The 23,551-nt window shown below is 45.4% G+C and overlaps 2 protein-coding genes across 14 annotated transcripts in view; one reads left to right on the top strand and one right to left on the bottom strand.

Annotated features, from left to right (window-relative positions):
• MYO19 (myosin XIX) overlaps window positions 1-23,551 on the bottom strand; it is a 39,780-nt gene that overhangs the window by 14,675 nt on the left and 1,554 nt on the right. For 5 of the 12 annotated variants that reach the window (XM_032498318.1, XM_032498311.1, XM_032498316.1 and 2 more), the window contains exons 1-11: window positions 16,921-17,058; window positions 16,113-16,249; window positions 14,749-14,903; window positions 11,716-11,854; window positions 11,255-11,403; window positions 9,782-9,895; window positions 3,896-4,028; window positions 3,216-3,285; window positions 2,555-2,672; window positions 1,798-1,894; window positions 1,584-1,660 (exon numbers count right to left, since the gene is read on the bottom strand). In XM_032498318.1, the coding sequence (XP_032354209.1) occupies window positions 1,584-1,660; window positions 1,798-1,894; window positions 2,555-2,672; window positions 3,216-3,285; window positions 3,896-4,028; window positions 9,782-9,895; window positions 11,255-11,403; window positions 11,716-11,854; window positions 14,749-14,760 (909 nt within the window). In that variant the 5' untranslated portion in view covers window positions 14,761-14,903; window positions 16,113-16,249; window positions 16,921-17,058. Of the gene's footprint in view, window positions 1-1,583; window positions 1,661-1,797; window positions 1,895-2,554; window positions 2,687-3,215; window positions 3,286-3,895; window positions 4,029-9,781; window positions 9,896-11,254; window positions 11,404-11,715; window positions 11,855-14,748; window positions 14,904-16,112; window positions 16,284-16,920; window positions 17,162-23,551 lie in introns of those variants that run through there. The other 7 variants (XM_014559228.2, XM_032498317.1, XM_032498313.1 and 4 more) reach the window with 6 other exon arrangements.
• On the top strand, window positions 17,026-22,049 carry PIGW (phosphatidylinositol glycan anchor biosynthesis class W). Of its 2 annotated transcripts, none has more exons than XM_032498327.1 (2): window positions 17,026-17,304; window positions 18,768-22,049. In XM_032498327.1, the coding sequence occupies exons 1-2, from the start codon at window positions 17,171-17,173 to the stop codon at window positions 20,287-20,289; spliced, it is 1,656 nt and encodes a 551-aa protein (XP_032354218.1). In that variant the 5' UTR covers window positions 17,026-17,170; the 3' UTR covers window positions 20,290-22,049. The 2 variants fall into 2 exon arrangements, with proteins under 2 accessions (XP_032354218.1, XP_006173659.2); XM_006173597.3 differs by lacking the exon at window positions 17,026-17,304 and adding an exon at window positions 17,340-18,080.

The following is a 23,551-nucleotide window of genomic DNA, read 5'->3' as shown; positions in this document are numbered from 1 at the left end:
ACTGCCCACTGACTGACTCCACGACTTGGCCAGGCAGGATTCTACACAAGCTACAGGCATCACCTCGTGCAATCTTTTCAACAAACAAGGAGGCATGTGCTGTGATGATGCCCCTAATAGAGACCAGACGGGGAGACGTTACATCACAAGCCCGAGGCCACACACTTGGTAAAGGAGAAAGGCGGTTTGAGAAACCGGGCAGTCTGCCTTCAGATCCCTCCTGGGGCAGCCAGGGGGGCCACTATGTCACCCAGTCTGTCCCTCTGCCTCCCTAGCTCTAGGAGCAGACTGTGTGGGAACGCCACTCCCGTTCTTTGCAGAACAGGGTCTACCTCTGTGTAACTGGTGGGGGCTTGGCTATGCTCCCTTAGGCCCTTTCTCAGCACCGTTGGGCGTCCAGGCCCAGCCTAGGGGAGGCTCTGTGGTCTTGGTCTCTGTACAGTGGGTGCTCTGGGTGCTCCCTTGCCTTAGCACTCAATGATCCACATGGATGAGCTCCCAGGGCCTGTAGAATAGGGGAACCCTGGGTCCAGCAACTTGGAAACCTTTGGACCTGGTACTGGCAGAGCCAGGGCCTCTCCTACGAACCCTGTCTCGTCCCAGAAAGGGTATGTCCACATGCTTTTGGCTTTCAGGCCACAACCCACCTCAGAAGACTGCCATGCCTGATGGGCAGTGTGGCTGGGGCGGAGAATCATGCCACCCCCAAGTCAGCACTCCTGAATGGACTCCTAGTGCTGTCCACTTGCCCTGGGCTGTCCCATGTGCTGTCCCTCTGGCCAAGCTCTTGGCTGGCGGTGCCTGTACTGGCTATGGTCACCCCCTACTGCCTGAGGAGCCCCCATATGGAGGTGGGGGTTACTTTCCACTGCACTGCCATCTCCCTGCAGTGGCGTCCCTGTCTCTGCTGCCAGCCCATCCTATAGATCCCCTCCTGCTGGTCTGCAGGGGAGGTGGGGAGTGGGGAGCCAAAGACAAATGGGAGAAGGGAGGCCATAGTGGGGATGACTGAGGCCCGGGGCCTGGCTCGCCTGGGTCAGCACTGGGTCCCAAGAGGAGGGAGGGGAAGGCAGCAAGTCGGAATCACTACATCCAGCACAAACGCTCTCTGTACCACTTAGTACTGCTGGCCACAGGCAGGGCTCTAGTTTTCTCCAGCATAACATGGGAATAATCTCCACACCCACGGGGCTGTTGAAAAAGCCAAGTGAGCTAAGAGGTGAGCTAAGAATGTGATTTAAAAAATTTAACACACTAGACAAACACATGGCAGCATTACTTTTCTATTCTGATGACTGCAGTAGTAACTGACCCAGGCACCTTGCCCTCCGACCGCCGTGGATCACTGTGCTCTATTCTATAGCACTATGTGCTCTGTCATTGTCGTCTACGCCCTGTCTACCCTGACACCTTGTCTCCAGGCTCAGCTGCACAGACAAGTGGTTGACTCCTTGGAGATTGTGCAGCGGGGCCTGAAGTCCTAGATCCTCAGGAAAAGACACTGACGAGTTGAGAGAAGGGCTCTATGAGAGGGGCTGCCCATCACCGCTGCCACATGTAAGTGGTGTGGCTTTTCCTCTGACCTGAAAGATGTTGTTCTGGGTGGGGGCATCGATGCCCAAATGAAGCATGGCCTCCCTGGTCACTTCGAAACAATCCTCTGAAAAGGAATCCAAGTCACAGCCCAGTGTCAGGACCAGTGTCAGCGGGGGCAGTGAGGGATGAGACAGGCAGGCCTTGGTGGGATGGGTGGGTGCCGCTGGGCCAGCCCAGGGTGCTGGGTAAGGCTCCCCCTACCTTCCAAGGTCCTCTCTGGGTTGGGCAGCCAGGAGAAGGCGGCTCCCTCGGGGAGGTGCCACTGGAGCCTCTCATCCGCACTGGCTCCTTTGCAGATCTGTGGGAGTCGGGGCGGAGGGCTGAGCTGGGGGTTCTGGGGAAGCCTGGGCCTGCACAAGCCTGGGGCTGGGATGAGAGCAGTGAGGAACGGCAGCAACACCACAAGGCTAAGAGGTCCCTGTAGAGAGCCCAGGGCAGGCACAGGGGCAAAAGCAGCAGGCAACAATTCTGGGTGTCTCCAACCCAGTGCAAAAACCCATGGAGGGGGCCTGTTGTCTGATAAAGGAAGCACAACTCTGTCTGGGGAGCCCCCAGTCCCAGTCTGAGAGCAGGAGGACATACCATCCATGCCTTGGGGGGTCCCCTAGTCTGATGGAGGAGGCACTGTCTAGGGAAGTCCGTGCTCTGTTGGGGGAGACAGTTGCCATCTGAGGACAGCCCTGTCTGAGGGGGACAGTCCTGTCTGAGGGTGACAGCTTCCACTGTAGAGACAGTCTGATCACATAGAGAAGGCAAGCACATCCCCACGCCAAAACCATCCCAGGGGGCAAGGTCCAGTGTGGCAGAAGTGTCACATACAGTTTGCAGGAATAGGGGCTGGCATCACTGAGCACCAGGCAAAGAGGCAGACACGAAGCAAGGCGGGGAGGGGAAGACAGAGGCACAGACCCATCTCCGCCCTGCATCTGGGCAGCTGCAGGCCCCGCCTGGTACAGACCTGATAGAAGATGTGGAAGTTCCTCTCAGTGGAGTCCTGGCAGGCCACTCGAGTTTTCTCTAGGAGGTAGGTCTGAATTGCAGCTCCAGTCATCTGGTGGTCCCTGGGCACAAGCAGGCTGGAGCCCATTAGCTGTTCATTCCATAGTCATTGGGCACCTTCTGTGTGCCAGGCTGCAGCCTCCCCTCAAGCTCTTCTACTTAGTTAATAGGGGTCAAGAGGACCAGGGACAACTCAGCAGGTCCTTGGCAGGAGGCGGGGGATGGAGGGGGTCTGGGACATCCCTCTGCAACCAGCTTAAGAAGGCAGAACCAAGGCCTCTGTACATCACTGTGCCCCATCCCAAGACCAGATCAGAAGCCCTAGCTTCAAGGTCAGAGGTGTGGCTCAGAGAGGTGGCAGTTTAACTAGAAGTCTCTGAGCAAAAGTAGAAGCCAGAACACACAGGCTGTGACAAGCATATTACCAGGGTCCCTAAGGCCAGACGGAGTAGCTGTAGTGCTCCAGGTTTGAAGAACACACCCTCCAGTTCACTTATCCCACAAGCAAACATGCTAAGAGGAGCTGGGTTCTGCCCACAGGGGTGGCCCAGGCTGGAGACTGCCCTAGGCACTTTCAACCTCCCCACACCCCCATCAGCCAGGGCGGCAGCAGCAATTACCTGTTCAGCTGGAGTTGGATGAACTTCCCAAAGCGGCTACTGTTGTTGTTCCTCAGTGTGCACGCATTCCCTACAGACCACACCCATGTTCACAGTGTCCTCATGGGCCAAGGTGGCTATGGGTCTGCTGGGGCCATGCCTCTATCCTCAAGTCACCTAAAGGCCCCTTTGTTGGTTTCCATGTCACAGGGGACAGGACTAGGGCAAGTGTGATTCAGTACAGCTAGAGCTGCCTGGTAATGAATTGGAATGAGCAAATTCAGGCAGTCAGGGATGGTTTTCTTTGAAGGGAAGAGATCAAAAACAAGCTGTTACTACTGAGGCAGACAGCAAAACGCAACACCTACAGTACCAACGTGGACACTACCTGTGCATCCTTGGACAAGTCTCCTTCTCTGAACCATCAGGAAACTGTTCAGAAGGATGGGATTTGAACTGGGAGAGCCACAGGGTCCTCCCCAGCACCACTGCTACATCTGCTTAGGCTAAAGGAAGGGGCTGACAGAGGGACACCACCTCTAGTGGAAGGAGGCTATGGGCACCCAGGAGGAAGCTGGGGATCTAAGGCAGTGAGTGATACACTATCTTCCGATCCCAAGAGAGACTGCTCCTCTCCCTGGAAGGTGGCAAACCCCAGAGGAAATGGGACAAAGGTGCTGTGCAGAGGACACCAAGCTCACCAAAAGCTTCCATGACAGGGTTGGAGTTCAAGATTCGCTGTTCGATCCTCTCTGCAATCTTGTGGCTCTCCCAGGACGTCGGCGAGGCGGCCACCACAGCATAGAACTTCATCAGGCAGCGGGACGTCCATGTCTGCGGCAGAAACGGTCCTGTGGGAGCTGTGTCCCTGTTCCCTCCCACTTCTGAGCCTGCCCAAGGGAATGGCGCCCACCAGTGCCCTCTTCTCCGCCATTTGTGTTGCTGACGACTGAATTCAACTGTGTCCTTGGGTGAGGCACTTCTCCTATCTGTGAAATGGGGATGCTTTCTTCTGCTTCTCCCAGCCCTTAGATGCATTTAAGAAAAGAGAGGGGCTGGGGTAGAGAAGGAGAACCCACTGTGACCTGATCTAAGCAGGCAACTCAGTGTCTCTGAGGCTCACAGCTAATACTGACTACCCTGTGGCAGGTGCTGAGCTAAGGACACTTTCTATGCGCTTTCTTACTAACTCTACAGATGCAGGTGCAATTACATACTACCCATTTTCAAAATGATGAAACTGAGGCATAGAAAAAATTCAAATTTTAGTGAAGATTACATTTCTAATAAATGATAAGGCTCTGATTTCAACCCAGGCAATCTAATTATAAAATTCTGCTTTGTTTTTAATCAGCTGAGAGGTCTCTTTTCATTTTATTTCCACTTGTTCGTTGCTAAGACAGAGAAACACAATCAATTTTTATATACTGGACTCTATCCTATTACCCGATAAATTCTCTACACCTCACAACTTTTTAGGTGTAGCTTTTTTTGTAAATTCTTTGAGGTCTTTCTCTGAGGTGGGAGGTGTTCCCTCTCTTCTATTTTCTGAAAAGAATCTGTACAGAATTGGTAACATTACTTTCTTAAATACCAGGTGGAATCCACAAAGTGAAGGTACCTGGGCCTGGAGCTTTCTACGAGAAAAGGTTTTTAACTATGACTTAAAACTCTTTCATATACTTAGATATTCCAGGTTATATATTTCTTCTTGTGTGAGCTTCAGCAGTTTGTGTATTTCAAAATATTTCTCCTTTTCATTAAATTGTAGAATTTATTGATAAAGTTAATAAAATCTATCATCTATAGGATCTTTAGTGATGTCTATTCTTTTATTTTCTGACATTCATAATTTGTCTTTTTCTCTCTTTAAATTTAACTAGAGGGTTATTAATTTTATTAATCTTCTAAAAGAAACAGTTATTGATTTCACTTACTTTATTATTTTTGTTTCTGTTTTACCGTTTTTTTGTCCACTTTACATTCTTCTTCTGCTTACTTTGGTTTTACTGTATTCTTTTTTCCTCTTGAATAAGCAGAAGCTCAAAGCAATGAGAGTTTATCCTTTTCTAATATAAGCATCTAACACACTACGATAAATTTCCCTTTAGGCACAGCTTTTTCTTTTTTTAAGCACAAATTTTGATATGTTGTGCTTTCATTTTCATGCAATTCAAAGTGTTTTCTAATATCCCTTGTGATTACTTCTTTCACTCACAGGATACTTAGAAGGGTGTTAATTTCCAAATGCTTTGGGATTTTCCAGGTATCTTTGTTATTTATTTCTAGTTAAATTCTACTTGGGATGAGAACATAGTTTGTATCTTAATCTTTTCAGACAGATTTGTTTTGTGGCTCAGAAGACAGTCCATATTGGTGAATGTTACACTTGAGTTCCATGTGTACTCAAAAAAATATGCAAATCCCAAACTATTAATTTTGATTTTATTTACTTCTCCTTTCAATTGTTTTTTTGCTTTGTATATTAATGTATAGTTACTTCTGCTTTCCTTTGGTAAGTGTTGGAATGGTGTACCTTTTCCCATTCTCTTCCTTTGAACCTATCTATGTCTTTACAGTGGGTTTCTTAAAGACATCATACAATGTAAGTTTTGCCTTTTAAAAGAACTCCAATTCTGTCTTTAATTGGAGAGTTTAGTCCATTTACATTTAATGTACTAATCACGATGGCTGGATTTAAAGCCATCATCTCATTATTTCTTCTTTATTTATTTATTTTGGGGGGGGCCTGGTAATAAGGTTTATTTATTTATTTTTAATGGAGGTGCTGGGGATTGAACCCAGGACCTTATGCATGCTAAGCATGCACTCTACCACTGACCTGTACTCTCTCCCTATTTCTTTTTGATTTGTTCCATGTGATTTTTGGTATTTTTTCTTCTTTTAAATGAAAATGGTTGAATTTAGTACTTTTATCATTCCATTGTGTCCCTATGATAGATTGTTACTATCTTTGTCATAAAGTGAGTTATCTTTTAAAGATACATGAAAAATAAGATTTTACATTTTCAATGCTCTTTATTTCTTTTTATCAATCTAAATATTCACCTGGTTTCATATTCCTTTGGCCTAAAGAAATTCCTCTAATATTTCTTATAGTATACATCTGCTGACAATGAATTCCTCAACTTTTGTCTGAAAAAATCTTTACTTCACTTTTATTTCGGAAAGATATTTTTGCTGGTAACAGAATTCTAGGCTGATATTTTCTTTTGGCGCTTTAAAGATGTCACTGTATTATCTCTGGGCTTGCAATTTCTGACAAGATGCCGGTTATCTGATCTTTACTTCTCTTTATGTATGTTTTTCCTGGCTTCCTTTAAGATTTTTTACTTATGTTTGGTTTTTCAGCAATTTGACTATAATGTGCCTAGATGTATTTTCTTTGTATTCATCCTGCTTAGTGTTTCCTGGACTTCTAGGATCTGTGCCTGCCATCTTTTGTTTATTTTCTAAAATATTACTTCTCACTAACATTCTCTCTTTTCTCCTGGGACACTAATTACAAGTATGGTAAACCACCTGATACTGTATGAAAGCTCTTAGATGCACTTTGTTTTTCAATTTTCTCTTTGTTTTTTTCATTTCTATTGACCCATTCTCAAGTTCATTGATGTATTCTGAATGTCTAGTCTGCTGATAAGCATGAAGGAGCTGTTTGTGTTTTTAATTTTTATCATTTCCACTTAACTATAGTTTCTATCCCTCTAATGATGAGATTTGAAGAATCTCTTCTGGTCCCACAAGTTTAGGAAGCTACCGATAGTGAGATCTCCTGTCCATAAACATTAAAGATTCTGATCAGTTGCTTAATGTCTTATTCTTAAGTATGAATAGAAACTCAAGAATAATTAACTATCTGATAAACTAAATGAATGACAAATATCACAAACAAAGGGAGAAAAGGAACTAGGAGGAAGTAGAAATAAATTTTGGAAACAGAAATTAGAGGAGCAGAAGATAAGTAAAAATCATGAAATAATCTCAAAGATAATGAACCTCTGAGATAAGACCAGGTTGCTGGGGGGGAATTCAGGGGACAAGAAACAACTCCTAGAATTCAAAATTCAAAATAACTGAAGGGTAGAGAATATCTCCCAGAAGACAGAACCAAATATAGAATAGGGGAGAAAAATAAGGATACTTTCTAGACAATTAATTAAACTTTCTACCAATAGGAGTTCCAGAAAGGAACAAGGGGAATAAATTATTAAATTATTAGATACAATACAAAAATATTTTCACACACAAAAGGACATGAGTTTCAAGGTTCAAAGACCCATAATAGCTCACAGTGAAAAAAAAAATGCAACAATGAATATATGTATGTCCATGTATAACTGAAAAACTGTGCTCTACACTGGAAATTGACACAACATTGTAAAATGACTATAACTCAAAAAAAAGCTAAAACACCAAAACAAAACCATAAAAAGTATCCAGCATAAGCAAGTGAGAAAAGACCATATCAAGACACGTCACTGTGAATTTTAACACCTACGGATAAAAAAGATGACCCTAAAAATTTTTGGATAGAAAACACAAATCACCATTTATGGACTGGGACTCTCAACAGAATATATAAGGAAATAACTTCTAAATATGGGAAGGAAATTATTTCCAACCTGAAATGATAAAGTCCTGCCAACATATTGAATTAAGGCAGAATAAACATTCTCAGATGTGCAATAACTCAAAATATGCCCTCCATGTAACCTTTGTCAGGAAGCTACTATGCTTCATAAAAACAAGGCAGTGAAGGAAGAAGACGAAGCCTCTGCGCTCCAACAACAGGAGATTTATCATAGGACAGACGGCAATCTGGATCCCCAGAGCCAGGCAGACAGCTCCCAGGTAAGAGCTGTGTGGCAGCAGCCCTTGGCAGCCACCAGTCCAGATGGGAGCAGGAGATGTGAGGGCGCTAGGAAGGGCGTCACCAAGAACAAAGAGTACCTGATATACTTGCTGGTTGGGTAGGTGTTGTCCAGTTTTGGTGACAAGTTTGATGATGAATTAATAATAGGTATACAGAAACTGAATAAGTGAAAAAGTGGGGGCAATTATTAAGTACAGGGGAAGTGAAAATTGTACAAGAAGGGAAATACAATCATAGTATATTACACGGCTCTGCCGTGAACAATACACACATGGTTGTTAATACAAAGAACTTACTTAGAAACTGATATAATTACATTATGTATTTGGGGCCAGGGAAACAGGGCTAAATCCTCATCAAAGTAGGAAATGAACAGATAAGGTCCAAAAGTGAAACATCAATAACTAATAATAGAGGCATGTTGTTTAGAAATACGGATGCAGGCACCCAAACTGCTAGAATGTGTGAAAGTAGTTGCCTCTGGAGAGAGGGAATAGGGTTGAGACGTATGGGGCAGGGTTGCTGTTTTTCTTTGTAAGCCTTTGTAGTATTGCTTGATTTTTGAACCATGTAACTATATTACTATTTATTAAAAATAAATTTTAAAAAGATACCACACCCAGCCTTGGCTCCCCAGGGCAATTCTGGGGGACAATGGGCTTTGGCCAGGAGATGGGCACTCTGATACAACTCTCAGAGATCCCTTCCTCACCCACGTCCTAGCCCTTACCCCTACAGCATGCTGCTTTCAATTGTTTCCTTGTCTTTCTCAGGGGGCTAAGAGCCCCCAGAAAGCCGGATGCTGCATTGTCATCCCTGTCCCCGCCCTGTGCCGCTCCTTACTGGCTAGCCTGGGGCCTAGAACTTCGCAGGTGCTCAGTGCTCAGCACTGCTCTCACGAGTGAGTGTAGGCAGAAAGGGTTTATGGTCCAAAGAATCCCTTGTGAAGGTAACATTGAGGAAAGGGTGGGGCGGCTAGTAAGCCTTGGCAAGAAGGTGGCGAAGCCTGGGCCAGTGGCCTCCCCTGACCAGCCGTGCATCCTTGTACAATTCTGTCTCACCTATTGTGGTTTTGCTGCCTGGGGACCACATGACCACACCAGGAACTTCTGTCCTTCCTCACAGTTGGCCCAATGCACTGCCCTTGCCATTGAGGGCAACCCAGAAGTACAGGTGGTCTGTATCCCAAAAAATCCTCTCCTTTTGAAGGAGTGGGGCCATATGCTAACCATGCCACCAAGTGCCTTCTCTGCACTGGTTCATTTAATTCTCACAGAAGTCCCAGGAGTTAGGTGTTGGCCTTTCCCTCCCTATCATTTTACAAGTGAAAGAACTGAGGTTTGTAGAAGCTAAGTATCTTTCTGATGTGCTCTTAATCACCATGCTGGTACCCCCAACAGCTGACTTTTGTTTCCAACGGTGTCAGAGCTGGGAGAGCCCTTCAATGAGAAAACGAAGGCTTAGACAGGAAAGTATCTCACCCAGGGTTACAGCAGAGCTGGTGGAAGAGCTCAGACGAAAACCCTGCCTCTTGAATTCCTGTCCAGTGCATACCCACTGACTCCCGGCTTAAGCCAGCCTATCTGGGAAGGACTAGGCAGCAAACGGCTCCTCGAGGAGTAACGCCCCCTGCCCCTCTGCTCGTCCAGCTAGTTGCGAAGCTGACAGGGTGGGAAAGAGGTCCTCCTACCTTCCCAGCACCGCTCTCTCCACTGACGACAATAGACTGGTTGACTGGCTCAATCAGGCTCCTGACATTCCTGTAGGTCTGTTCACCCACCGTGAAGATGTGGGGCTTCAGTTTCTGAAACATCAAGGGGTGAAAAGTCACATGAGAGAACACCTGTCTTCAAGGAGTGATTGATCTAATGACGGCTGAGATGGGGAGGTTGCCAACAGTAGTCCCAGAAGGCTTCCTCTAGAAAAATTTCCTGCAAGTAACAATGTGAGGCCCAACTGTGGGATCCCCATGGCGGTTTTATCCATTCATCTTCTCTCAGTCTGGAAGCAGTGCTGGCCTTGCCCAGTCTATGACATTAACACTTTATCCTCCCATCTTCATAGTTTCATTCTATTTATTATTTTATGTAATTGTACTTCACAAGAACTTTGCCTAAGAAGTCCGTGCATTACTGGAATAGCTAACCTTGTTTTATATCTGAGTTTCAGAAGGGTTAAATAACCTTATCAAGGCCACTCAGCAAAAAAATGCATCCATGTGACTTAATTCCAAAGTCTCCATTCTCCTTTCCATCAACAAATATTAATTGTCCTCAATGTGCTGGGCCCTGAGGAAACAGAGGGGACCATGACATGGCTTTACCTTTGAGGAGACAGACAGTCAGTAATCTATGGGCTCTCAGATCTCCCCTGGCTCCCACTCAAACACTAACCATGCAAGAGCCAGGCCACCTGCACAAAGCCAAGCCAGCCCAGCACCCCCCAGCCAGGACTGAACACTTACCCACGGCTTCTTGAAGGGAGAAAGCATCATTCTGGGTGGTGTAAGAACCTTCCCTCTCTCCCCCTGCCCTCGCCCCATCCACCTCTCACCTGGACTGTTACAAAGCCTCCAACCGTTCTCCCTGTCTCCTGTCTCACCTTCCTGAACCCAACTCCCCCAGCTTCCAGAGTAATTATCTCACCCCTGGTGAAGAAGCTTTGTGAACCCTCCTCCCGCCTTGCTTCTCCCTGTTTTTTAACATCAGCTAGTCCATTCCCTGGCTGCACCAGTCCCGTAGCCACCCCCATAAGAAGTTACTCCTCATTCCTGTCAGTGGGGATGAACATGTGAATTTTCTAGGGAAATCCTTATTTCATGTAATTTTATTCTTTTCTAAAAAAGTGGTTTGGTAAATACACAAATGTCCCCTTGTAAGTCCTTTCCTTTTAATAAGTTGACAAACAAGAAAAAAAAAATCATCTGTCCTATGTCCCTATTTTAGGTTCCAAAATCAGCTGAACAAGTATTTCTTTATCTTCCACTATGCACCTACTGTTATGCATCCAAAATTCTGTGAGCTCCTGGTGGGCAGGGCCATGGCACCAGCCAACTGTGCATGACTGCATGGCCGGTGAATACATGGATAAGGACTAGGAAGCTCCAGGGTGGCCTACAGGAGGAGGGGGAGCCCTGAGGCCACGGGAAGCGGCTGTGTCTTACCTGGGGCTGAGGAGCAGCGTGGTACTCTCTCATCAGCTCTGGCGAGTAGAGCTGAGGGACGGGCTTGAAGGGGTTCAGAGCCACCAGGGTGCAGCCAGCATTGGTGTAGAACGTGTCAGCTGTGTACCGGGCCTGCAGACACCTCAGGACTGAGGCAGAGGTGCCTTTAGCAGACTCTGGCTCAAACGGAGACATAACTGCACATTCAGACAAACATCCGCCCAACAGTGCTCCTTCTGCAATTAGCCAGGTGCCACAAGATCTAATTAAGATGAGCCCCACATCTGGAGCAAAGCCTCTGCTAAGGAGCCTGGGGGCAGCTGCCAGGCAGAGGTCTGCCCCTCTGGCTCCAGGTCAGGAGTCCTGCCTGCCTCCGCCTGGCCAGGGGCAGCGGTGTTGAATACCCTCATCACACCTCCACGCTCTTGGAGACCACACACTCGAGGAGGGGGTGTCCGTACCTGTCTCCAGCGTCACAGGATTCACCTTGGTGAGGTCATCCAGCTGGTGCAGCGGGACCTCCCCACCAAGGAACTCCTGCAGGTCTTCTCTGAGGGATTCCCTGCCTTGGGCATCAGAGCCTGAACTGTGGCCATTAACCTAGGAGGGAATAACAGGACCAGGAGAGCTGAGACTCGGGCCAGCTGGCAGCTATGAAAGGGTGGGGCCTGTAGAGTAGAACGAGAACAGGCCTCTAGTATCATAGTCTGGATGTTCAAATTTCAGCTCTGCCCCTTTCTAGACCTATGAGCTTGGGTAAGTTACTTAACCTCTCTGAGCCACAGTTTCTTAATTTATAAATAAAGGAAAATAAAACCAACTCATAGGACTGTTAGGAAGAAAAATAAGGAGAGATACACAAAGCAGTTAGTGCCTGGCACACGGCAGGTACTCAGCAAATGAATAAACGCTATTGTCTCTCCTCTGCCATGAGTTCCAGCCTCCAGCCTGGCCAGCTACCAGCCTTACTGGGGCCCAAGGCAGGGGGCTGCTGCAGGAGTATTACAAAGGAAAAGAACAATGATTTGGACCTCTTTTGAAAGAGACTATTCAGCCTGAGATGAAAAATCAGCTGTGAGGTAGCCCCATGCCTTCATCATCTGCCTCTTGGGGCTTAAATTTAGTCTAGCTGATTAATTAGCTCCTGCTGCCCTGGTCTACTTGAGAGAAAGCCTGGCTCAGAAGTCAGATGAGGTCAAGAACGAGCACCAAGGGGAAAGGCCCTTTCCCCCTTGCCCATCCTCAGTGCCAAAATTTTTCACGTTTCCTCTCCCCATTTTCCTCCCATGGTCCCATTTCTCATTTTCCCTCCCTGGGGGCTGCAGGGAAGATGGTGTGAGGAGTAGGAGAACACAGGAATAACCTGGCTGAAATCTGCTTTTGAAATCTGGAAGGGGTCTGTGATATAACATGTGTGGGTTTCCATGAGACAAGTGAACCTTAAAGTTCAAACCCCTCCAGCTAAAGTGGCAAGTGTCATCTGAGAGGCCCAGTAAGTTTCTTTCCAAAGGTATTGCCTCTTCTTTGAACTTGGGCCCACCATAACGCACAAGGCAGGCTCTTGACCTCCATGCTGAGCATGGCTGGGTCCAGGCAAATCCCTCCGTCCTAGGGGTAAAAAGGAAATCAGCCACAAACCCAGCCATAATTTATGAACAGCTCTGATCCAACCAGAGAGGCAGCTGAATATAATGGCCCTTGACCCAGAACTGAAAGCTAGATTGTCAGGGTTAGAATCTTGATTCTACCACTTCCTAGTCGTGTAATCTTATGTAAGTTTCCTAATCTCTTTGTGCCTCAATTTTCCTCATCTGTAAAATGGGAGTGGAGGTAGGACCTACCTCATAGATACTGATAAGCACACAAGGTATTTAGAAAAGGCATCTGGTATTTGCCACCAAAAGTTAGCTATTACTAATTATTCTATTAAAAGCAGCTCTTCTAATTAGACAATAATATATCAAGGGCCTTAAAACTATATGTCCTTTCAACCTGCAATTCTGCTTCTAGAAAATAATCCTGTGTAATGGCCATAAGAATGTTCACTGTACATAGAAACATTTATAATTGTAGGAAAATTGAAAACAACCCAAATGTCCAAACAGTAGCTTAAATTATAGTACATTCTTACTATAGAATAAAGCAGTTACAAAAAGTATACCTTTAAATGTTTAAAAAATACACACTTAGGGAAAAAGATCTAGGATATTCTCTAAAACGTTGGTTATCTCTGGATAGTACAATTATGGGTAATTTTAATGTTCTTTTTGCTTATTTATATTTTCCACATTGCTTATGATGAATGTGACCTTGAATAAATCACTTAACTTCTCTGAGCCTTATCTCCGAAATGGGAATGTAGCCGCACTGCACATACAATGCTGTATCTTTCTCAAGGACTAAACAAAGCTATACATGTAAAATGATTAATATAATGCCTACTACATAGCAGGGCTCAACATGGAGCAGCTGCTAGAACACTTATGATGAAAATTACTGCTTTTTTCATAAGAAAAGAAATAAACTAAAAATGGATAATAAAAAAGCCCAGAGCAGACAACTGTCCTGTCTGCTTCTCTCCAGCCTCTAGCCTGTTTCACGAGCCAAAAGGCGGGGAGAAGGTCACGCAGCAGTGTCTACCGTGGCTCCCTTGAGGCTGGCTGACCTCACACTCAGTCATCCTGTCTTACCTGCCTTCTCCCCTAGACCGTGAGCTCCTTGAGGGCAGGTTATCATCTGAAACATCTGCCTCGGTGCCAGTGGGAACACTCAATAAATAAAAACTCAGCAAGTATCTCCTGGCTTTCTCTCGGGGCCAAGAGCTGCATGTGAAGGATGATATGGGTATGAGATGCAGCTCCACGGTGGAGGGTGATTTGGAATCCTGCAGGCCTGGGGCCAAAGGAGACTTTCCAGAGGGGCAGAGGTCTGAAGTAAGGGCAGGTTTCATGTCCCAGTAGCAACCCCCCATGCACCCCATGGTCCATTCAGTGGAATCCTTGCGTATTTCCACATAGGTCATCTTCCACATTTTTGCACAGGCTGATCTCTTTGCCTGGACTGCTTATTTTCCTTCTTTACTTGGCTAACTCCTACTTGTCCTTTAAGGCTCAGCTTCAAGGAACATCTCCTCTTGGAAGCCCCAGACTTCCACTTGCTTTAAAAACTCAGGCTGCAAGGGACATCTCTCAGGACTCCCTCACTAGTTCAGACCTGTAAGGTCACCAAAATGCCCTTAGGATGCCCTTACACATCCTAGGAAGAGGAGCTAAAAACCACAATAGGAGAGATTCAAATTAGGTATCAGGAAGAGCTTCCTGGTGACAGATGAAAGGCATTGGAGTGACTGTGTGAAAAGACAAAGAAAGATCTTTAAAGGGTCTTTCCCTTCCTTCCAGGTTAGGGTAGCGGAAGCTTCATCTGGGCAAGTGAAAGATGCAGAGGTGCTTCAGGTGCTTGAGGGCCTGGGTTGTCTAAGGGTGGGCAGACTTTACCTGCTGGAGCATCCTGCTTCAATGTGGTCAGCCAGGGTTCTGGGTTGCAGGCACCAGGAGCTGCTATCCACCTGGTCATGGGGGCACAGGCTCGGGCATGGGTCCAGCAAAGGGCTCAGTTCTCAAGGAATCTCTGAGACAAATCACCCTAGAGCCTGTGGCATGAGAGAGAAGACCAAGGCCACACACAGGTGAGGGCTTCTCCAGGGTGACTCACTCACTCTCCTCCCACCAGGCAGGAGGAACCAAAATGAGGATCAGGGCGAGCCTCAGCAGAGAGGGAGAGTCCATCCCGCCCTCTACCAATTAGGGAGCAGGAAAAACTTTTACGAGCGGCTCCTGAGGCTCCCTGCGCTCCTTCAGGGCAACTTTTACTACAGGGGTTTGGGGTAGGGCCGCAAATCTTCTGGGTCAGTGTGCCATGGAGGATGAGGACCGTGGAAGACAGAGAAGCCTCATGCCTCATCCTCTCCAGTAGACAGAAATATCCTATCAGTGTAGCCAGTAGTCCATGGGGCGGGGAGGCTGGAGTCAACTCCTGATGTTCCAGGAAGACTACTGGGTGGGAGGGGAATCACAGCTCAGTCCTTGGCTGGTAAGCCACCTCACCTCCCTGGCCCACCTTGATTCCTCATCTTGAAAATGGGGATAGTAAAAGCTACCTCACAAGGAGAGGTTGTGAAGGTCAGTGAGGTCATAGATTGAAAGTACCTGACAAAGTACAAATCTGAATCCTCACTCAGAGGGAGAATATTGTTGATACTGTCACTAAGAAGGGATAACCCATTCGGAGGCACTAATCAGGTGGAACAGTCCAGTGTCAATTTTAACAAAGTGAAGATTTCAGACAGGGGGTACTGTGAGGCCCTAGGCCTGTCTCTGAAAAACTGTGACTCTCAGACTCAGAATTACCCAGGTCTCACACTTCCCCAGCAAGGAGGGTTGAGGACGAGGGATGTCTGTAATGGACTGACCTTGGTAGAGACTTTCTTGAGACTCTGAATACATCTAGCCTTTGAAAGAACTCAGGGATAGGGACTTTCATGGAAACTGGAAAAAGGACAATTCAGGCAGAGGAGGGAATCAGGACTGTGTTGGACACATTCACCCTGGACAAGGGACTGCCATGTAAAAGATTCCCAAGACTCAAGGCCAACAAAGCTCCCTCAACTGGAAACTCATTTAAAAGAGAGGACCAGAGGGGGAGCATAACAGATTGTGGGGTTAGAATCCAAAGCCCACAAGCCCTAAAACACAGTTCACAAGAGCTCTCTAAACCTTATTCCGTTTCTTCGTTTGCAAAAAGGACTACCAATATCCAGACCTCACAGCGCTGAGTTAAGGATCAAATGGGGTGGCAGTACCTCTGAGAGCGCTTTGCAAATGTTGGTTTATTACGATGCAGGGTCCACTTCCAGCCAGAATCAACTCATTAGAGCAGTTTTCTCCAGTCTCCTAGCTCTTGCTCCCTGTCGGCTTCGCGGTTACAAGCCAAGAATTTCTGGAAAGGGTGTGAAGGGTATAACTACTGTGGGCTGGAGGGAGACAGTAATGAATAGATGAAACACCTAGCCAAGGCAAGGCAAGCAGCAACCTGATCATCAGTTCCTCCCACCCTTCCTCCCATTCCCCTCCGACCCCTTCCCCCCAGCCTCAGGTTCTTTCTGTGCTCAGAGGACAGTGAGAGGACAGACGAGAAGAGCAGGGTAAGGGTCCTGGGAGGCCTGCCGGCCTCGCCCCCAGATTACCGGCGGGAACCGGGCACTCCTAGTCCCGGCGCGGTGTGCGGCGGACCCAGGGCTGGGATGCCGCTCCGGAAGCAGCTGGCACGGGGAGGGTTTGTCCTTCCCGGGAAGGTGGACGTGACCCCAGCCAAGGGCGCGGTTGTCCTATTGCCTCCCCGGGCCAGCTGCCCCTTCCTGGGTAACTAGGTAAGGAGAATGGAGGAGCTGGGGCCAGGATCTCCCCCCACCTCGGGCCGCCCCCTGCCGGCACAGTGGAAAGGTGGAGAGTGACCGTGAAAGGTCCTTGTTCTGGAAAAGGCAAAAAGCTGGGCTACCTACTCCTGGGATACGAGAGGGTCAAAAAGAAAAAAGCAAAGGGAAGGGAAACGGCGCTTCGGAAAGGGGAGGGAGAGGCTCCCCCTTCTTCCTTAGCGCTCCGGGGACCCACCGGCCTCTCCGGCTCCTTCGTGCTCGTGAAGGGCTTCGGACCTGGCTGGAGGTGGCACTCACCGGTCCCACGGCTTGAGCCGCCAAGCGTGCGGCCCCCGCCGGGCCCGACTGGAAAGGCAGACGGGCGAGCCGGGTGAGGCGGCGGGAAGAGCCCGGGAGAAGAGGGCGGAGGGAAGGGCGTGAGCCAGCCCCGGAGGAGAGAAAGCCGAGAATTGCGGAGCACACCCGCCGGCTGCGGCCCTGACCACATGGCCAGGAGCCCGCCGGCTCCTCCCCTGGGGCGGGGCGCACACTCGCGGCGCGGGGCGCACGTGGCCCGCCCCGGACGCCGGGATCCAGAGTTGGGGGCTCGATCCCGGACAAAGTATCTTGAGACCCTGGAGTAAGATGGGGGAAGGGGACCAAGAGTGGGGATTTCTGGGTCTCCGGGCCCTCACGGGGCCGTGGGTCGCTCAGTAGGGAAACCAGGCCCCCGGACCCAGCCACTGACAGGGCCTCGCCGTGGGGTCTGAGGGCCAGTGGTGAGGTTCGGGACCCGCCTTTTCCGCTCAGGCTCCTCTGACCGACCTGCCCACGGCCGCGACCCGAGAGGACCCAACTTGGGCAAGCCCCTGGCAGGGAAGGACGCGCGTGGGGAGCCTCCTGGGCGGGGACACGTAGGGTCAGCTGCCCCGGAAGCGCAGCCCTCTGGGCGCCAGCCGGAAGCGCCGCTCCGGAGGCCTGAAGCGCCTGGCTTCCGCGCGGCCGGCGGGTGCGGTGGGATCCCCGCGGCCCGGCCCACTTAAACGTCCCCGTGCGGAGGGGTCGCCAAGACCACCTGGAGCGCGTGAGGTGTAAGGGCCCGCGCGGCCGGCGCTTGTGTCTGTCAGGAAAAAGCCTCTTTTATTTTTAAAGGCCAACCGATTTGAATCGGCTTATTCCCGGGAGGTATTGTTGCTGGGCCTAGAAAGGCCACCACGCATGCATGCGTTCTTTTATTCCGTATGGTTCTCTTTTGGCCAGCAAATGTGTTCTTCTGTGCCACTTTTTAGACATTCATATGTAGCAGAGACGTGTTTTATATCCCTTTAAAACAACTGACACTTTTATGTACCGTTCGGGCCCCTGCTCTACGATTAGCATCCATTCTACCTACCGACATTTTAACCTGTAAATGAGGTAAGGAGCAGCCTGGGGCTCAGATTTTGTACTAGAGGCAACAGGTTCGGAGAGGCTCTAAACAGAAACCAAGGCCCCCAACTCCAAAGTGTACCTAATACGTTTTTCCCTATCCCGCTCCTTCTTTTTGAGACTTGACTCTAAATCATGTTAGGTATATTCAATTTTCATTATATTATCTTCATGTCATATACAATGCTCTGTAACAGGAATTCCTGTCCTACTATGATTCCATTATCTATTTCACTTTCTTTTGTGAGTCTGCCTTAGAATAGCTAAAGCTTTTAACCGATCATTTCATACTACTTGTGTGATATCCTTACCCTCATGTGTTAGTGTTAGACTTATTCCAACAATACTTGGAATGAACAAATGCAATAAACTAAAAAAAAATTTAAAGGGGGAGGATATAGCTCGGTTGTGAGTGCATAGCATGCAGGAGGTCCGGGGTTCAATCCCCAGTACCTCCATTAAAAAAAATAAATAAAACTTACCCCCCCAAAAAAATCAAACAAACATGTAATAAAGTGAAAAAACATTTTTTTAAATCCTCAGAAGGAGAATTTCAAGTCCTATATTCTGCACTGAAACTTAGGAATAAGTAAAGTCAACTCAGGTACATATTTATGCCAATTCCATAAAAACATTGCTTTTCACAAATGCATTCTTTTGCTCTTGTTTACCTAGGAAGAAGAAAAAAATGTCTCAAAAGCAGATGAAGGAAGCTTTTGTCAGTAATCACAATGGAACGAGCGTGCTTGAAGTAACCGAGGGCTTGTGCTTGCCTGCACTCTGTATCCTGGGCAGAGGGCTTCTGATCATTCTCTCACAGCACTTACGTTCTTCACATACCTGGAGAACTCCATTCTTCATTGACTTTGCTTTCATAATAGTTCCCGTGGTGACCACTTTGACCATTTTCTCTTCATTTGTCCTCCTTGAGTACCTGGCTGTAATCATCTTTGGGGCAGGGCTGTTCTATCAAATATACTGCAGGAGAACTTGCTATGCCAGAATGCCCATCAAGAAAATCCATGAGAAATTCTTGAAAGTCAGTCTAGAATCAGAACACATTCCAGCCATCTCCTGTTTCCGTGTAATTAACAGTGCATTTACTGCTGTTGCCATTTTGGCTGTGGACTTCCCACTTTTTCCTAGAAGATTTGCCAAAACCGAGCTCTATGGGACAGGAGCAATGGATTTTGGAGTAGGAGGCTTTGTTTTTGGGACTGCAATGGTTTGTCCAGAGGTTAGGAGGAAATATACAAAAGGGTCCAGATTTTACTATCTTATAAGGTCATTGTACTCTGTTTGGCCATTAGTCTTCCTAGGAATGGGACGATTGGTCATTATAAAATCCATAGACTATCAGGAACATTTAACTGAGTATGGAGTTCACTGGAACTTTTTCTTTACCCTAATATTTGTGAAATTGATAACATCACTGCTCTTGATTATTTTCCCCCTAAATAAATCCTGGATTGTGGCCGTCAGCATTACTGTATTATACCAGCTAGCCCTTGACTTTACTCCCCTGAAAAGGTTGATTTTGTATGGCACTGATGGCAGTGGCACAAGGGTTGGTTTATTAAATGCGAACCGAGAAGGAATAATCTCTACGTTGGGGTACGTGGCGATACACATGGCTGGTGTTCAAACAGGGTCATATGTGCTTAAAAAAAGATCACATATCAAAGACTGGATAAAAGCAGCATATCTTATTCTACTGACAGCTATTGTCCTCTTCATCTTTCTTTACATCATTCAGGTAAATGTGGAAGTGGCATCCCGAAGAATGGCCAATTTAGCCTTTTGTATTTGGATAGTTGCTTCTTGCCTGATCCTTCTTAGCAGTTTATTACTGGGTGATATAATTTTGAGTTTTGCCAAATTTCTAGTTAAAGGTGCAGCAGTACCATGTTCTTGGAAACTTACCCAGTCACCTGCTACAGATAAAAAGCATTCAGAATCTCTAGTCTCTGAACCTGAAGGAAAGAAACCCACTCTTTGTTTAATCACAGCAATAAACAGAAACCAGCTGATTTTTTTCTTGCTGTCAAATGTAACAACTGGCCTAATCAACCTGTCTGTAGATACGTTACACAGCAGTAACTTGTGGGCCTTTTTTGTGCTCAATCTCTATATGTTTACCAACTGCTTAATTATGTATGTGCTACACTTGCAAGATAAGACTATAAAATATTGGTGATCAATAGGGGTTGGATATGTTTTGAGCAATATTATTTTAATGAGGAAGAATAAATATAAAATATGAAGAAAATGGGCGTTTGGCAATGAAATGTTAACTTATTGTATTATAAACGTTTCATTCCTACTCTAACAGTTGTGATGCTTAATATTCTAAATGAATCTCAACACTATATGAAACAAATCCATAAAGAAACAAAGCCTCGTGACTTGTTAGAATATTTATAAATTTCAGTATTTTAAAGAAACTTGTGTTTACATTTGTGCCACTGGAAGATTGGAGGGTAGACAGGATTTTTACTTTGTCTTATGTCACCTATTACCATTCTGTATTTTTTAATGTATTTTATAGTATTTACAGTAAAATACCTCAGCTTTGGGATTGTCAACACTACTGCTCAATTTTAATCTTTTAAAAAACCCTCAGTATAAGAAAGCACATGTTTAAAATCAAATACTTATAAAGTCAGAAAACAGTTAAATGCTCCAAAGAATAGACTGAATTGTATGTTGTGGCTTACACACTAATTATGAGACTTTTTTTTTGCCTTGAGACTAAATAATTCATTTTTTTAGCCTACTCTCTGCTAGGGATGATATGCAAAAGTTTCCTGATGTCTTGCAGCTTGCAGTCTAATGGGGAAAACACATTAAACAACTGTTATAAACTACGTTAAGTCGTGAAGCATAGGTTGCCAAGAGTCAAATCAAGAACTAACTTTACAGAAGAGTCAAGAAAGTTTTCCCCACAGATGGCTTTTTTGGGGGGAGGGGGGATGGAGCTGGATGGGATGAGGAGTTTTGGTGGCTGGGGGAAAAGAGAAACAGTGAGAATGTCATCAAGTACTTAGTCTAACTTAATAAAACTATGGCTACGTTAAGGTTTGACATCCTACTGAGAACTTGAGTCATTTAAAAACTAAGCAGAACTTTGAACCTGCTGTTCAAAATCTAAGCTTTAAAAAACTTACAAATTCTTAGTTTCCAATTCTAATGTTCCTTGTATACTGTTTAAAACGGGCAGAAAAAATTAAAATCTGCCTATTCTATTTTCAAGTAAAAATCTGATTATTGCAGAAATAGGCAGGGGTCAGTGTTCAGGTTAATTTCATATTTGGTAAACAATCTGGATTATCTGTGTCATGTAGGAGGAGCCTCCTCTAACAGTCAATTATAAATTTGCTGTTAGTTTTAAGTAGTTGCCCCAAATTAGTTCAAAATTTGTTTTATTCCCTGATTTGTTAAACATGACTATTATACTAATTAGTTTACTTTAACTTGTTACATAGATGATGGCTAATTTAGTATTTATGTGGCATTTTTATCCTTACTAACTACAATCAATTATATTTGGAGGTAATCTATTATTGAAAGGAAATTCCCCCTAAAAAGAGTATGCTGAATAGTTATATAACTATAAAAACAAAAATCAGATTAGACTTTATTTTCAATTAAAAAGATGTTCGAAATTTAATAAGATTACAGTATGTAAATTAAGCATGACTAGGAAATGTGATTGGTTTTCCTGCTTACTATGCCCCAGTGCTAATAGCCCACAACTTACCTGTTCAAAGCATTAATAGGAGCGCTGAGAGGCTCTAGCCATACTGTTCTCATTAAAGAGAAAAGAAAGTAATATAAAGTATTTGATGACTTAATGAGCATTTTTTCTAATTGGTCTATTGCTTCTTGTCTGAGGTCTTAGGTACCTTTCAGTAAGTTTATGTCTCTGTAAATAACTGTAAGAACAAAATGTGCTGTTTTCTCCACCTCCAATTATGAAAGTCATGTAAGAGAAAGCTAATGAATAGCATTCATACAAACAGAAAAATTAGTAAAAAAAAAAAAAAAAAAGACCATTCTGACTTGATTCTAGTTTACAAAAGAGAAAGAAATCATTCAGTAAAGATTTATTGTGCTCCAATGTGCCAGATACAGGGGTGCTGGGGAAACAACAGAAAGTAAGACCCTGCCCTCAAGTGGCTTATATTTAACTTGTGGACATTATTTTTCCTTTAAAAAATTTTCCATGGGGAAAATGTGTCTCTATTTTTGACAGATACAACAGAACTTCCCACTGTCAGTTTGTGAAAAAGAAAACCCAATTCACAGATACTCAGATTTGTGGTAATTTAAATAACATTCTGCTGCCGATTTTATTGCCACATATAACAACGTGGTTATTATAGTTAAATTATAGTTAAAACAACAGTAGGTATTCTGATTAACTAATTTTCTTTTCAACTATCCATTTTTGAGGACAGAAAGGGAAGGGAGGGAGGAAGAAAAGAAAGGAAGACTATACACTAGGACCTTATCCTGGCTATGACCCTCAGAAAGTGACTCATTCCCATGACTTTAATTTTAAACAATTATAAACTGGGGATGTCTATCAATACTTTTGTGTTCAGAAGATGACAATGTTTTATTTTTATTGAGCATCTACCATCCAATATGCGGTATAAAATTATACATAACATACTTTGTTCCCTAGGAACTTATGTATAGTCTATGAAGATAAGAATATATGGAGTAAATCAGTATTCTTCATTTTTAAATCCAGGTAGCTTGGAGAATAGTCATATCTCATTCATGCCTGACTTTTGTGCCTGGCTTCTCACACACTGGGGACCTGCCAAAGAAGAAAAATAACGGCATTCTGCTGATAATTTATCACATCTCCATCACATCAACTGTTCTTTATGAGGTATCAGCAAAATGTCCTCTGCTGTTTATTGCCTGCTCTTTCTGGGCCTTTAAAATTCTTTAGTCTTGCCCTTCACGATGCCAATATCAAAATTTAAAAACAGGCAACAACTGGCTTTTATGCAATCACTTGTTTTTGTCAATGAAAGGTAAGCTCTCTAAAGGCAGATAGTTACAAAATATTTCCTGCAGCACTACGCGTTATAGCTGAAGACAGACCAGTAGTGAAAAAATAAATGAGTGCCGGCTCTAAAATGAAGATACATAGTTAAAACTTCTAACAACTGTTCTGCAATAAAATAATTTTCTAAGCATTTTCCCTCAAATACTGATTTTTATCATATTTGTAGCACCCAAGCTCCTTGAGAAATGGTGATTTATCAAGCAAATTATTTACCTTTTCAACCTTACAATAAGGACTTATTAAATACCTATAGTATGTGAAACATTGTCCAAAGATACTAAGCAGTGAGCTCAGTGGACCTGAAAGACAAATCCAAAATGGAGAAAGTAATCAGACAAATGGGGAAAGTAATCTCCAATGGAAAGGCACTGTT

This window comes from Camelus ferus, chromosome 16, assembly GCF_009834535.1.
Source record: "Camelus ferus isolate YT-003-E chromosome 16, BCGSAC_Cfer_1.0, whole genome shotgun sequence".
Lineage (NCBI taxonomy): Eukaryota > Metazoa > Chordata > Mammalia > Artiodactyla > Camelidae > Camelus > Camelus ferus.
The sequence above is the reverse complement of the archived record's forward strand: the minus strand, read 5'-3'. Positions and strand labels throughout refer to the sequence as shown.

Coding starts and splice junctions, on each gene's coding strand:
- PIGW (XM_032498327.1), top strand. CDS start 17,171: ATGGCCAGGAGCCCGCCGGCTCCTCCCCTGGGGCGGGGCGCACACTCG. Junction 17,305..18,767: donor AAGTATCTTGAGACCCTGGA/GTAAGATGGGGG, acceptor TTGTTTACCTAG/GAAGAAGAAAAAAATGTCTC.